Below are 14,710 nucleotides of genomic sequence, written 5' to 3'. Positions count from 1 at the left end.
TGAATTCATCTTCATGCAACTCCTTGATCTTCGTTAGAGTTACATCAGAAAAAATTAATCTCAGTAAATCTTCTTTGCTTTACTTAATAATCTAACAATTTTAATGAATTCTTTACCACCTGTGTTAGACAATATTCTACAGAAACTATTTCTTATACTATTATATACTTAGTGCAAACAGAAAAACAAAATGGAGAAAAATACCTCAAGCCAGCAGAAAGCATTAAGCCTCATATTCCCTTTCTCCCCATTATGGAGTCCAACCCATGGCAGAAAAACTTCAAACCTGGATAAGGATTCTTTATTGTAAAAAATCCCTCTTGCTCCCAGGTACAGCATTACTGGAAATAGATGCTCCTCTAAAAGATATTGCATTATCTTTATTTCAGTTCTGGTTACAGAAGAAGTTAAATCTGCATGTCTCTTGTTTAATTTTAGACATTCAACTGTTTATTAATTTCTGTTAGTGCTCTTTGGAGGTGGATTGCCTTGGCCTAAAAAGGGATGGTTGCCCTGATAGGACCAGCTGGTGTCTCAGGCACCATCAATCCCACAGTACTTCATGCTTTATGAAGTACAAATCCTCATCTACAACACAGCTGCAACCAGCTTTGCCCAGGCACCTGACAATTTACATGGCTTTTTAAAGGATGCTTTGCAGAAGGGTAATAGAAAAGCTAGGTCATGAAATCCAGGAACCAAAAGCACTCCAAACCAAGCATAATAGCGATCTTCAAATTCTCTTTTACTGTCCTTTTATGCATATATTGTATTTCTGCTTTTAATCTATATTTTAAAAAATGTTTTTTAAAAAATTATAAGCTTTACTTGTAATTATTTATTTTACAATATAATAAGGTTTTAATTCCAAGTTTTTAATTTAGCCCTTTTAAGTATAACTGTCTTTCCATTTCAGCATTGCTGCACTATAAAATATTTAGGACAGAGATCCTGACATGATCTTAATACTGAAAAGACTGGTGAAGTTTAGAATAATATACATATGTTAAAATTACATATTACAAAATTGATAATCATGTTCTCAGGCATAGCAGAAGAATAACTTTAACTCACATACTGAGATTGTGTACAAGCAATCAATCAAAAAGATTCAATAACACTATTGTCCATTATTCAGAACTATTTAAGTGTGTTAAGAAGGAAGTAAAATGTCTTCAGTTTCCTCTGAAATCAGCACCAGTTAAAGAATAGCCTTGGGGAAGGAAAGGGTAGTGTTAGGATGGGGTGGGGGGGGTGGGGGTGGGGGAATTTGAGTACCTAGACCTTTCTTGATCCTTAAGTAATAGCTATTGACCACATTTTTTTATTTGAAGAGTTATGCACAATTTTACTACAGCATTTCTGAGATGGGCATCTCTGCTATCCACAACTTCCTCCTAAACAAACTATTTTAAATCCAAATCCCCACAGACACTAAAAGTTTGCCATGGAAAATTCAAGCTCAAAATATAGCTCAAATTTTTAATAATGTTAGTAAACAACCTCTGTAGCTGTTAATTTTGGAACATTGTGGGCTTACTTTAAATAAACAACTTACATCTTTCTAAAACACTTTATTTTTTTCAGTGAGGAGTATATTTTGACTGCTTTTGTATGGCTTGTGTGGGAGCTCACTCTAGGAACTGGTGATAAACAATTTTGCCCTGAAGACATGTGATTATATTGTATACTTTGTGCACTTTTGATAGAAGTGAGTTTTAAAAAATCTTTTTAATAGAGAAAGAAACTTGGAGGGCTTTTTCGTGATGATAGTGGTGTTTTTGCTACATGTGGTTTTGTGGGTTTTGTTGGGGTTTTCTGGTTTCATTTTTTATTTATATGTTTATTTTTGTTAGTTTGTTTTGGTCAGTTTTTTTTTTTTTGGTGTTGTTTTTTTTCCTGTCATGAATGTTTAGCTTGCCTACAAACTATATTTATTTTCCATTTACAAGGCTTTTGAATTTCTCTTCACATCAATCCCAAAATTTGCCATCAGTTGCCTACAAGACCTGAATTTTATGGTTTAACAATGGAAGACTATATTGGAATACATATGTGCAACAGCCAGCAATTTGTTTGCTATAGTAAGATACGGTATACCTCAAATTTGTAACTTACTTGAAAGGCTGCTGTTGTTAGTATCTGAACTTCCCACTTCCTGAGAATTGTCAATAATATTAAAGAATGATATGTATTTTACAAGAAAGTAATCCAACAAATATTTGAGATTTGCTGAGTATTTGTTAGAAGTATGCTGTACTGTCAGGAAGTGCGTCTGCCAATGAGCTTTGCCTATCTGTGGTATCTCATTAACAAGAACCACATCTGGACCCATCTTGTTACAATCACAGCCTTCGGTATGCAATGTGTTACCTATTGCACAATATTTTTAATGTACAATTTCAGTGAATTGTGCTTTTTGTGTATTGAATTCTCTTACCTTTTCTTAATCTGATTTTGTTTAGGACTAGCTCTGACTGCATCAGTTGTCCTGTCTGCTGAAGATCCTGTAAATTCACTTAGTTGCTTTAAACTGAACCTTGTCAGGATGAGCTTGTCCCATCATCTTTTTAAAGAAGATAAAGTGAACGTCACCGGAGTTTACCATGTGGGTTTCATAGATAAGGTTAAAAAACCCCACCAAAATACCAACTCTGGGCGGTATCAGTTCTCCATAGGCATTTACTAGCCAATGATATATTTTGGAAGCAGGGTGTGGTTGGCTAAATTATTGCTCTTCCCACAGCTCTCTGCTACGTTTCCAGTTTCACAGGGAAAAACACAAGCTTGTATGTTGAGAGTGAGTCATAACCTTTCTTCTGCTACTGACTCACTTGGGAGTTTGAGGTAAGTCATTCTACCTTATGTTTTGATCACTCTGCCACCAGGACAGCAAGGAGGGGACTGTGGAAAATTATGCAATGTTTGCATAGATGAAAAGTGTAGATATAGAGACCAATATTATTATTACACTGTAAATTAGTAACTTTGTTTGCCCCAAATGGATTTTTTTTTACACAGCTTCTTTCCTAAATAAAACACCTTTCCTCCCGCTCCCCCACTATTTTCCATATAAATGTTTAAAGAAAGACTATACTGCATGAAAGAACACCTTAGGAGACTAAAATACTTAAAAATTATATTATTTTCCAGAGGAAAGCATACACACCTTTCATCACACTTCTCTTTTGCACTAACAATGATAAAAATAAAGCTGTACAATGGAGCAAAGTTACTGATGACTTCTGAAATAAGAATTAGCTCTGAAGGGTGTGGAGTTCATACAGAACTGGCTCCTAGTCAGGTATTTACACTTTATCCTGGCTGCTTTGCAAGCATGTCAGGGAAAGGCTAAACTTTAAGAAGTCAACTTTTAACTACTGAGCATATTGCTTAGTATGTGTAATATCAAAATAAATATCTATCAGCTATAGTCTCTCATGTTAAGATGCTGATAGTCTATAACTTATTTTATATTCCTACTTTTGTTTCTCAAAAAATATATCCAAATATCTCAGTCATGAGAGATACCAGTAAAGCTGGTATATTTACTAAACCATAATTAAATAATCTGCTTGTAAATTTCAAGGAAAATGCCTTTTAAACCTGGATACACTTCAATTGAGGAAGGTGACACACTGTGTTCCCATAAGCAAGGCAAAGCATGTAGCTTATGGACACCAGCACACGTGTGAGCAAAAAGTGCAGTACCCTATGTTGTGGGTAAGAACAGAGCACAAGACTGATGATCGCATCAGACTGTGCCATGGGAAAGAAATGTTATTTCCTGCATGGAGAAAGTCCAGGTAACGCTACTTGGCAGATGGTAGCAGAGGAAGTAATTTGCACTTAGGGTTCTACTTTTGAAAACTGCTTGATCTATTCTTCGTGTTCATCGAATATTTCTGTGTGGCCGCTGTGAAGTCCTTTTCATGGATATACGTGCATGTTACTGCTCAGGGGCAGGGGTAGAAGGGCCCGCGGAGGGTGCAAGGCCGGGGCCCTGCGGCACCGCACGTGCCGCTCCGCGCTCCGCCGCGCAACTGGTGGCGGCCGATCCGCGGCTCCGCGGCCAACTCGGGAGCCAGCGGCTGCGCCACGCAGCGTGCCCCGCGCCGCTGCCAGCGCTGCTGCTGCAAACCCTGCCCGGGCTGGAAAGCCTCCCTTTCACATTCTCCTGGGGTTTTTTCACCCCTTCTTGCCTACTTCTGTCTGCCGGGTTACGGTGGCCCAGGGGAGTTTCCATGGCTGGAGGCCCGGCTGGGAGCAGTGCGGCGCCCCGCGGCCGGCCGGCCCCGCCAGCCCAGCCCAGCCCAGCCCGCGGGCCCGGCGCTGGCGGGCGGCAGCAGCTGCACAACCGCAGCCCCGCCAGCCGGAGCGAGATGTTTCATTGTCCGGAAATGATGGAGCAGGAGTGACTGCGGCGGCGGTGGGACAGCGGCTGTGAGTGCCAGGCTGTGCGCGCCACCGCCGGGGGAAGGCCCGCGGGTGCGGGGCGGGCGGCGCGGGAGGAGGCGGTAGCCGGGCCAGGCGGCAGCGGCCGGGCGGGAGCGGCGCGGAGGCTCCGCGGCCGGGGCGCGGCGCAGGGCCGGGCGGAGCGGAGCGGAGGACATGCGGAGGTGGGCTCGCCGCGCTGCCGGGCAGCTCCGCCGCGGCCGCCGGGCCCCCCCGGGCTCCCCGCGGACGCTCCCGCCCCCCGGCCCCGCGGGTGCTCGCTGCAGGGGCGGGGGGCGCGCCCGCCGCCGCGCCCGAAAGTTGCCGCCGCTTCCCTACTGTCCCTCTTCGGTCCCTCGCCCCGAGCCGCGAGTTTTCTGCAAAAAGTCCATTAACGAGTCCTTTCATTTGCTTGTTCCTTCAGGGTCGCGTGGTAGTTTTGTTGGAGAGGGGTGCAGGCTCTCTGTTACTCGTCGAGAGAGCTGGCAGATGTCCCAAGTGAGAGAACCTCTTCCTCCGGGGCCTGGAGGGCCAGAGCAAGCTCCGACTGAAAACAGCTCTTTGATCTCTCTCCCTCGAGGTAAGTTGCTTTAAAGTTTCTCTGTAATTGTTGCGCTTTATATTTGAATGATACATTTACTGATTTGACTTGTGGGTTTTAACCCTTCTTTTTTTGCCTCTCCCCTCTACAGTGTATCTCTGTAGCACTTTCACTTCACCATTTTTTTGTTTCAACCCAAAATTCCCATGAAAAAATGTACAAAAAAAAAAAAAAAAAAAAGTAAGGAAAAAAATGGGCTACTCAGCCCTGATTTTCAGTACTTGAAAAACCGCAGTCATTCAGAGGCAAATTAAAAATAGCTTTTGATTTTCTCAGCTTTGTGTTGATGTTTACAAATTCTTTCCTGTAAAGCTGGCCTTCGAGATTTTGAAGTAAATTATGGAAGTTTGATCCAATAATGAGAGCGTTGTTCAGGTTGGAGGTCACTTCACTGTTTTTTCTTAGATTACTCTGTGATACTGCAGCTAAAATCAGTCTCTAAGAATATAACTTGTTTCATATCAACTGTTCAAAAGGTTGTTTAAAAGTACGTTCATCTTAAAGATAAATTATTTAAGTTATGTCTTACTTGCTTTTGAACGAAATACACTGATGCTCTGATCACCTTCATGTAGAGAAGTTTGACAAAGTATATTTTAGGTTATCCTCAAAATTGGGAAGTGTGTTTACCTGTCAAGTCCTGATCTGTGAAGATGAGACTTTTCTTTGTTTATTTATTTACAGCTATGATTTTCCAGAATTCAGACAGGAGTTTGAAAAGTCTCTGAAAAACAGACAAGTAATCTTGTTCAAGAACTGTAACTTTATTCATAACTTCTTAACTGGAGCAGAGCCTGGTAATACAGTTGTGCAACTGTGGATTAAAAATGCAGTCTTGTTTTTGTAACTAAGAAAATCAATAGCTATGTGTAATCAAAGCTGAAGACTTGTTTCAGAAATCAGAAAGTATCCGTAGCTAAGTAAAAAATGTTTTGGCAGGGGGACATAGCAAGATAGCAAGTTGGCTTATACTTATCATATTGTTGGATGGGTTTTGTTTTTTTTTTGTTTTTTTTTTTTTTTTTTGTTCTAGAGAATGACTCATAACTTCTAAACAGTAAAAAATAATAATAAAAAAGATTAAATGCTGAAGATCAAGCATGCAGAACTGAACTGCTAGAATCACATTTTTGCCAAAACCATCAGTACCTGTGATATGTGTTTATTTTCAGCGTGTTGTTTTTATTTGTCATGTGGTCACCTGGCCACACTGGTTAAATTCTGCATGTAGGCCATACATCAAAGTTACTGAAGACAAAGTTGTAAGTCAGTCAACTAACTAGCATGGGAGTGGTCTCATTCTGACAGTACCACTTCAAACTGAGTTTTCACTATGAAGTGAAAGTCCTATGAATGGCTGTAAATACATGCTCTTTTCTTTTAATGAGAAGTGAAGAAACAAATACTGATCTGTCCATGACAAGGAATATGCCGAAAATCCAAATGACACAATTAAACCTCACAGCTTTCTTAGGGATCAGTAAGGTATAAACAAGTATTATGATTATGGTTTGTTCACTGGCCATACCTATCTTTATGTACAGTTCACATAAAGACAAAGCAGAATTCAGCATTCAAATACACAATTTTTATTCTAATGAACTTAGATTTAAGGATAATATGGATTTTTAATGTGGATATTTGTTGTTTTTTTCTAGTCTAAGTTTGTTGGGGAAGTGGGGGTGGAAAGAGGAAAAGGTGAGTTCATAATATTTCCAGTCTATATTCCAGCATTTCTGTTGTCAGCATTGCAGTGTGTGGTTACAGGATAAGGTAATTCAGATATTCCAGGGCTGAAAAACTAAGATAGTATGTCTGGGACTTTCAACAGCCTCTATCCTTCTATTCTGCCCCCAGGGCATCCAAAATTACACTGAATCTCTAGAATTTGGTGATAATTTTAAAAGCTTTGGTTGAAATTCATATTATTGACCTATAAATATATTTACATATATTTACAGTGAGATACCTGAAATCTGGGTTGACCTAGAATTAAGATTCCTTAATCAACAAAAGATAGCTTATCTTGTACATATAATAAAGTATTAAATGCATTCTAATGAGAAGGAATTTTTAATTTGTAACAACATAGTTTAATGTGCATTGTATATGTTTAACTGATATAGATACCTTGTCCTGGGAACAAACTTTTCCTCTTCTGTAGTTCTGCAAGGTATCATCAAGAAATACAGATATAAAAAGTGTTCCTTTTGCTTGCTATCATATACATTCAGATGCTGAAGATTAGTTGTATTTTTCCATGAAAGTAAAATAAACTTCAGTTGAATTTTGAATATTCAAAAATAGCTATCCCACAATGTAATTAAAGGTCAGACAAAGTAAATAAAGCTTAGGCAGGATGCAGGGATGTTTATCAGTTGTAGACATGGTGAAAACTGGGTTAAGGCAGAGTTTGGCCTACAGATGTGGTATGCTCTGGCTTTCCCAATTTAAAAACATTTTTCTGTGTTACTTTAACCAATATGCTCTCTCAGCATATCCCCTGTCACTGTTCTCGTTAGTTCATTTTTTAATAAATACATAAATATTTGTGAGGATCTGGATGTCACCCATCCACAATTAGTGTACTGTGAGAGAGAGCAAATGAAATCATGGCATCTTCTTTTGTGGCAATGTCAAAATTCAACTTCAGTCTTTAAACCATTATGTCAGTGTGGTCTAAGAGGCACACTGCAGGATGGAAGGTTTAATCTAATTTCTCAAACATGTTAATTTCTGCCACATCCTTCCAAAAGTGTAGCTCTGCTCATGCACCTTTGTTCAAGATTCTAGTGATGCCTTCTTTCTTTCTTCTCTGTAGCTCATGGACCTTGGAACCAAATTTTGATTACATCTACTTGTGTGATGTAGTCAGTGAATAGTGCCATGTCTCTGCTCAGACCACTTCAATTTGATTGTGATCAGGTATTTCTCAAATCAGAAGTACCAAAATAATGTCCCTGAGGAAGGAATATGGCAATTCATGACCATTGGACTCTCTGCTTTAAGGAAAATGTTTCATATATTAGAAGTTATGGTGTGATTGTTGCCTGGACTATGGGTAGACTTTAAAAAAAAATCCTCTGCATTTGAATAAACCATGGAATACAAGAGAGAAATTCAGGGCTGTCATCTATAAATTATTTGGAATGCTTTTATCTTTGCTTTTTGGTAACCTAGAATAATGAAAGAATAGTACTTAGCTTTCTCAATAAGAAAGAAAATAAAACCAATAATTGTAATAATTAATAACATATTACAAAATTAAGACTGATAATTTCACTATAATAAATCTTTAGATTATGGAAATTCACTAGAACATTTTCTTTGAATGGGGTGGGGAGGATGGAGAAATCTAGTTGAAATATCAAGGATCAGATTCTATAAGTGACTGTTCTCTCTGGTGCAAATCATCTCACTGTTGCTGGATGGAGATGTAGTTCTGATTTGGTATGTCAAGAAACCATATGCAGCAACTAATACTTCCATTCAGAAAATGTAAAAAGTACTCTTCAAGAATGTGATTCTAATCTTCATGTTTTCAGTGCTCAGAACTGTTTTCATGATGAGGAGCACGAAAGGAATCGGATGGCTAGATGAGATTGGGTGACAAAAGACTTAATGCAGGGAAATGTTTGGATGTTCTTGAGGCAACAGTGATTGCTATCACAACAATTACTCCACTTTACCAGTAATGCCTCAGTGTTATGAGTAATATATTTTTATTTTAACAGTTAACCAGTGTATTCAGATTGCTCAAACTTACCAAATATTTGCTCTATAACTTTATACCCTCTTGCTATCTGACAAGAGTTGGGAGACTCTGTATTAATTTGTTTCATTGCTGTGTGCCAATACATTTATTTAATATTACTAACTAAAATATCTAAAACTTTGGTAAATAGATGTCTGACTCTAGTTTGCCATGAAAGTGTACGCTTGCTTTCAGTTTCACGTGCCTACCGTTCCAGTTAAGTGATTCATGCCCACATGGGTGTGACAGGCTTGTGTTTCATAGACTTGACTGTAAAGATCTTGTATCAAGTTTGAAATATTTTTGTTCCATCTTACATCACAGGTTTATTTTATATCACAGTAATTCTTCTTAAATTCAGCTCTGGGCTCTCAGAAGTTTGATTTCTCTTTGCTTTAAACACTTCTCTCCTTTTTTTTTTTTTTTTTTTTTTTTTTTCCCTAAGTAAGTAACATTCAGCAATGAGTGTGTTATCCTACTTTTTTTATTTGGATCAGCCATACAGTTTTGAAGTAAATCTTTCGCCTCTGCTTTGATTTGCATTGTGGAGTGATCCTAGGGAGTGACCTGGATGGGATTCCTTTTGCTCAAAATAATGTGAAAGCTGCAGGAATGTGCCTAATACACTCCAGCCTTGAATCTTTAAGATTGTATCTGAGAACTAGTTCAAAGTAGAAAACCCTTGGAACATGTATTACATGGAATAGTCTTAAAGTTAACTCTTTCACTGTACAGGCCCAGTTTTATTAGCTGTTGCTAATACAGCCATAGCTGCCATGTATTGCTTAGCACTTCCATGAAACTGGTTTTGTGTACATGTGAAACTTCTTTGGATGAATGTCATACATACCTAACTGACTGCATAATTAGTATGATTTTTTATGAAAAGTCTTCACTTATGTATTTGACCTTTTTAGCACTTAAAATAATGCAGAATACTTATTTGCACATTGCTGTTAATTTTTAATTTATCGTGGTTCAAATTTGTTCAGGGCTGTCAAACTTCTAGTTCTTTCATAGTTATTCCATATCTTGCACCTGGAAAATTCTCTGTAAGAGTTTTCCAAAAAATTGCTCAGTTAAATTGCTCTAAGTTTGAGAAACTGTTTTTTTGCTGTGGCACTTCTGAAGCCATTGAAAGTTGCAACAAGACATTTAAGTGAAAGACACTGAAATTAAATGAACGCAAATATGGGTTTTTTTTTTAGTTTTAAAACAATCAAACATCGAATTGGTGGCTTCCAACTCTGTAGTTTGTAGATTATCAGTATTAATTAGATTTTCTTAATGAAATGAGATTGTTTCAAGTAAATGCTGGAATAGGCATTCTGTTACATGAATTTGTTTGAATTTATTTGTTATATAAAATGCCTAAAAGTTTTAGGCATTTTGTGAAGTAGATGGTAGGCATTACTGATAATGATTACACTGTGAAATGTGGTTTTATCAGGGTTTCTTTGTGTTATTGTTGTGAACAGTGGAATTTTCAGTAGGAAGTAGCGTCCTTAGTGGTTCCTTGTCAGCAAGGTTATTAATGAACAAAGGAAGTGTTAGAAATGCAGTGTTTGCCACTTGCTCTTCAATCCCTCCCAACAACTGTAGGCTTGAGACAGAGAACTGATTGTTACATTTCCTTTTGGGAACATTCTTTGACTTTAATTATTCCTCATAGATCTACTTATGTGTTTATGTTTTGTGGCAATTGATTTTCTTTTGTAATTGCTCTTTCCTTTGAAGGACAAAATTTCATTTGGGATAATTTGAACTTTGCACATTTATTTTCAAATCTGCATTTTCTTTTTATAGGAAAAACTCAGGCCTTGTGGTCGTTCATCCCAGGAACTTGGTCAGCTTTAGGTGCCTAAGTAACTTTGCCCCATGCTTCCAAACCTTTCCTTTATCCCTACAGCATAAAACTGTGACTGGATTTTTGGAGATCAGTGATCACTGTGCCAGTCCATTTTGCTTATTTCTCTGTCCTTGATAAGAATGATGCATTCAGGTTTTCAGAAACTTTTCCCACCAGTTGTTTTTTCTTTACATGCTATTTGGAGCATCCACCAAATTGCTGATGAACAGAAAATGAATGTGTCATAGCAGCAAAGGCTTCAGTTGTTGCAGCAGAATTAATTGAATTCATTTTATATACAAGCTCCTAAATTTTATAGACAAACTCTAAACCTGTTTCTCAAGTCCAGTTTGTCATTTTGCTAGTCATGCACTCTAATGATTGACATTCTTGGAAGCGATGGCTGAACCAGTATATAAGGTTATGTGTCATCAGCTGCCAATTAAACTCTGAGGACGTGCGATCCGCTTAATGTGGGCACTGGTTTCCATTTTTGTTTTATGTATTTATATACTTCATGATACATAATAGCACATGTATGAACACACAGAGACCCATTTCTGAACAAGATGATGTGGTGGGGCTCTTGGGGGCAGCTGGTGAGTGAATGTACAAATGGACAAGTCCTTGGAGAAGAAAAGTTGGTTATTTGTCAAAGACTTGAGTGCTTTGAGGTGTGTCTTATAAATACACATCCATTACCTCTCTTTTTTGTATTTTCTATCAATTTTGTGTATTAATTTCATCTTCACTTAATATGCTTTACATTATAGAGAAAGATACACAAATGTAGCTCTAAAAAGAGAGATTATTCAGTGGGATGGTCTAAGAATTTTTCAGGAATTAGTTTGATCTATGTTCCAGCAACTTCCCAAAGGCATAGGATGCAGAATTGGAAGGAATCTGGAGAGACTGCCCTGTATACCTGTTTTGCCTAATATACATGTGTCTTTCTTGACAGCTCTGACTATTTGTTAAGTTTACTTTTTGATGGGACTGTTGTAATAGTAGCCTTGTTGCTAATCCAGACTGCTGACATTATTCAGTTGGTGGAGTCTTGCAGAATGTATTTGTCATGTTGCAAAAAAGCGTGTATAACCAGAGGCATATTCTCCAAACTAGAACAAAAGTTAACAATCAATATTACAATAGTCTCAAAAGTGAAAACAGATTCCTATTCTATGGAATATGTCTACGGCTGTGGAATTTAAATATAAAGATAACAAAATTATGGTAAAATTAATGTATGTACTATAGAAATTATTTATATGTACTTAAGTAATTCCATAGAGAAAAAGCAGTAATTCATTTTATTCGCTTATTTAATAACGAAGTAGTTTTGAGATGTGATTAAAATTTTAATTTTTTTTTCACTAAGTGGTTTACCAATTGTCTGTATCATAGGTATGATTTGGCTTTTAGCCATCTCATTTCTATACTTTGCGAGCATGTCATATCTCTTACTATTTAAATCTTAAACTTGAATGAATCCCTGAACAAGTAGAGTTTCTGCCTATGCTTACCTTCAGGATAAATCACAGGGTGTTCTGTGTGGGTATCACTCCCTAGGGCTTTTGACTAGAAGCTTTTCAGCCCTGGCACTGCTGTTAGTTTTGGGGAGGTACAGAGCCACACAAGTTGCTGGTTTGGGGCTGAACTGTGGTAGGTAAGAAGTCTGTGTTGCTTTTGTGACATGACCTAGAGTAACTTACTGTGGTTTTGAAGAGAGATTGAATTTATACTTTAGCTCTGCCAGACTCAGAACATAATGAGTCTTTTCTTTCCATTATTTGAACTGTTAAGAAGAGCATCTCTTTTTTTTCTTGGCTGTCAGTATTGGAGGTTAGCCACATGAGAGTGGAAGGGTGTGCTAAAGGAAGCAGACTCTAAAATACTAAGGAAGTCTTACAGAAAGAATTCTTAAGGGTAAGCTTGATTGAAACAGAAAAGTGTTACAAATTTACTTGAAGATGCAGTGGAAAAAAAAGTCATACTTTTCTATGGCCAGATCCAGTCATTAGTGTTTCTGTCAGAGTAAGGTCTTTGTGTTGATTCTTCATAAACTACTGTTGTGAAAATTCTTAGGTACCTAGCATAAAAGTAATGGGACCAACAAAAGACAAGAATGGTCTTGAGGCTGTCTTCATGTGTGATTAGTTGTAATTGGTCTGTTGTAGTGGCACCTCTTATATTATAAAAAAAAAAAAAAGAAAATATGATCCCATTATCAACTGTTTGTTATAAGGGAATAATCAATAAATTCCTTTGTACAAAAACTGAGCCATGGTACCTATTCAAGAAAAAACCAACTGAATCAAGACACCAGTGTGTGTGATGCACCAGAAGCAATTTATGAAAAAGTGTTCAAATAAAGAGATCACAAGGTCTACTATTTCTAAATTTCATATTACTATTATATTCATATTACTGTTTCATAGCGCTGTGGTGCTATGTTTGGGATCAGTGATGCAAGCAAGGTTGATAGCACACCAGTGGACTGGCTATTGCTGAGCAGCCACTTGCACAGCATCAGTCAAGGTTTTCTCCTTTCCCACTTTTCTCTCCAGTGACTAGACTGTGGGTAGGCATGGGATTGGCAGGGGACAGAATCCAGGCAGCTGGCTCAGGTTGACAAGAAGGCTATTCTATGCCATAGAATGTCATGATCAGCAATAAAAACAGGGGTGGCGGTTTTAGGGCAGGTAGCCATTGCTTAGAGACTAGCTTGGGCATTGATCTGCTTGTGGGAGATGGTGAGTGAGTGATTGCCTTTGCATCTCCTGTTTTACTTTTCCTTCCTCTTTTCTTCACTTATTAAGCTATATCTTGACACACAAGTTTCTTCCCTTGGGTCTTTCTGTTCTCTCCTCTTGTCCTGCTGGGGGCTGGGGAAGGGAGGAGAGGCTGTGTGGGCCTTAACTGCTGCCCTGGGTGAGTTCACCATGCCACAGAGCAGCATCTATCAGGATGAGCTGCTCCAGTGGGTAATTCTGGACTGCAAAGTAAGATACCAAACATGTGTTTAACGGTGTAGGTTTCTATTGTGTGCATTTACAGGGAAGTCTTCATGTGAATTCAATAGATCAAAGAGATAATTAATGTTAATTGTTTTGAACTTCCTATCAAAAATGTTTGCTGTTCAATTGCAACATGGTTTTGTTAAGCTTTTTTTTTCTTGTTAACTTCTACTATTATTTACATGGGCATTTATTATATCCAGCTAGAATAATAAAAGTGTGCATGAAAAATACACATGCAACCTAGATAGTGGGAAGAAAAAAAGAGGAAAAAATACTGAACTGAAAACAAGCAGAGGGATGAAAAAGAAATTCATATGAATAATGATTGTATTCTGCACTCCTTCAGATTTCTTAGATAAAAATGTAATCTAGAACACTGAAGGCCCCATAATATTAACATTATTGTTTCCTTATAGCCATTCATTGTTTACTACATGAAATAATAAGGTTCTGCTATGTCATATCCTATATGAGAGAATTGTATACAGCTACTCTGCGGGTCTGTGCTAGCACTGCTGGGTACATATTGTAATATTGTAAATATGGTGTCATCATGGTAGTAAAGTAATTTAAGAGCAAAATCTCCTAAAATAGCTTATTTAAGCTTAGTGTTTGTGGAAAGCAGTGCTTTTATGCTAGCTTTGTCAGGACACTACTTATTTTTATTCAGTCTATTCCAGAGCACTTTTCAAACACTTTTAAAACACATTTGCACCTAATACTTAACTGCACAGGCTAAAACATTATATTTCAATACAGTCACTTTGTGTTTGATAGATACCAGACAGAAATAATTTGTATCTGATGTCTGTCAAAGGGGTTGAAAGACACTGTGTTTTGGTTTGTTGTTTTTAATTTGGTGGGGTTTTTCTGTTTGGTTTTTTGTTTTATTTTTTTGTTGTTGTGGGCTCTGCAGGTTTTTTTGTTTTGTTTTTTAATGTTAATAGGATCAGTATCTAGGTGAGATTAAGTCATCAGGGCAAGGGGCAAAACTCATTAAAGTCAATATCTTCTCATTCATTTCAATAACTATGCCAATCCCAGTGAAACAG

The 14,710-nt window shown here is 37.8% G+C and overlaps 2 protein-coding genes and 1 long non-coding RNA gene across 8 annotated transcripts in view; 2 read left to right on the top strand and 1 right to left on the bottom strand.

Annotated features, from left to right (window-relative positions):
• The window catches only part of LOC105758560 (uncharacterized), a 33,319-nt gene extending 30,662 nt beyond the window's left edge, over positions 1 to 2,657 (bottom strand). Inside the window, exon 1 of the mRNA XM_072923953.1 lies at positions 2,441 to 2,657. The gene's annotated coding sequence lies outside the window, so the exon portion shown is untranslated. The remainder of the gene's footprint in view (positions 1 to 2,440) is intronic.
• A 55-nt stretch (positions 2,658 to 2,712) lies between these two features.
• MDFIC (MyoD family inhibitor domain containing) overlaps positions 2,713 to 14,710 on the top strand; it is a 114,905-nt gene continuing 102,907 nt past the window's right edge. For 5 of the 6 annotated variants that reach the window (XR_012052744.1, XR_012052748.1, XR_012052746.1 and 2 more), the window contains exons 1-2: positions 2,713 to 2,847; positions 4,859 to 5,014. Coding sequence is in view for 1 of the 6 variants with exons in the window: in XM_002192535.7 (XP_002192571.2) it covers positions 4,924 to 5,014 (91 nt within the window). In the remaining 5 variants the exon portion in view is untranslated. The remainder of the gene's footprint in view (positions 2,848 to 4,858; positions 5,015 to 14,710) is intronic. The other variant, XM_002192535.7, reaches the window with a different exon arrangement.
• Positions 5,775 to 9,189, top strand: LOC140681692 (uncharacterized). The gene is made up of 3 exons (XR_012052750.1): positions 5,775 to 5,832; positions 6,694 to 6,733; positions 7,857 to 9,189. It is a non-coding gene; the product is annotated as an uncharacterized lncRNA (long non-coding RNA).

This window comes from Taeniopygia guttata, chromosome 1A (genome assembly GCF_048771995.1).
Source record: "Taeniopygia guttata chromosome 1A, bTaeGut7.mat, whole genome shotgun sequence".
NCBI lineage: Eukaryota > Metazoa > Chordata > Aves > Passeriformes > Estrildidae > Taeniopygia > Taeniopygia guttata.
The sequence above is the reverse complement of the archived record's forward strand: the minus strand, read 5'-3'. Positions and strand labels throughout refer to the sequence as shown.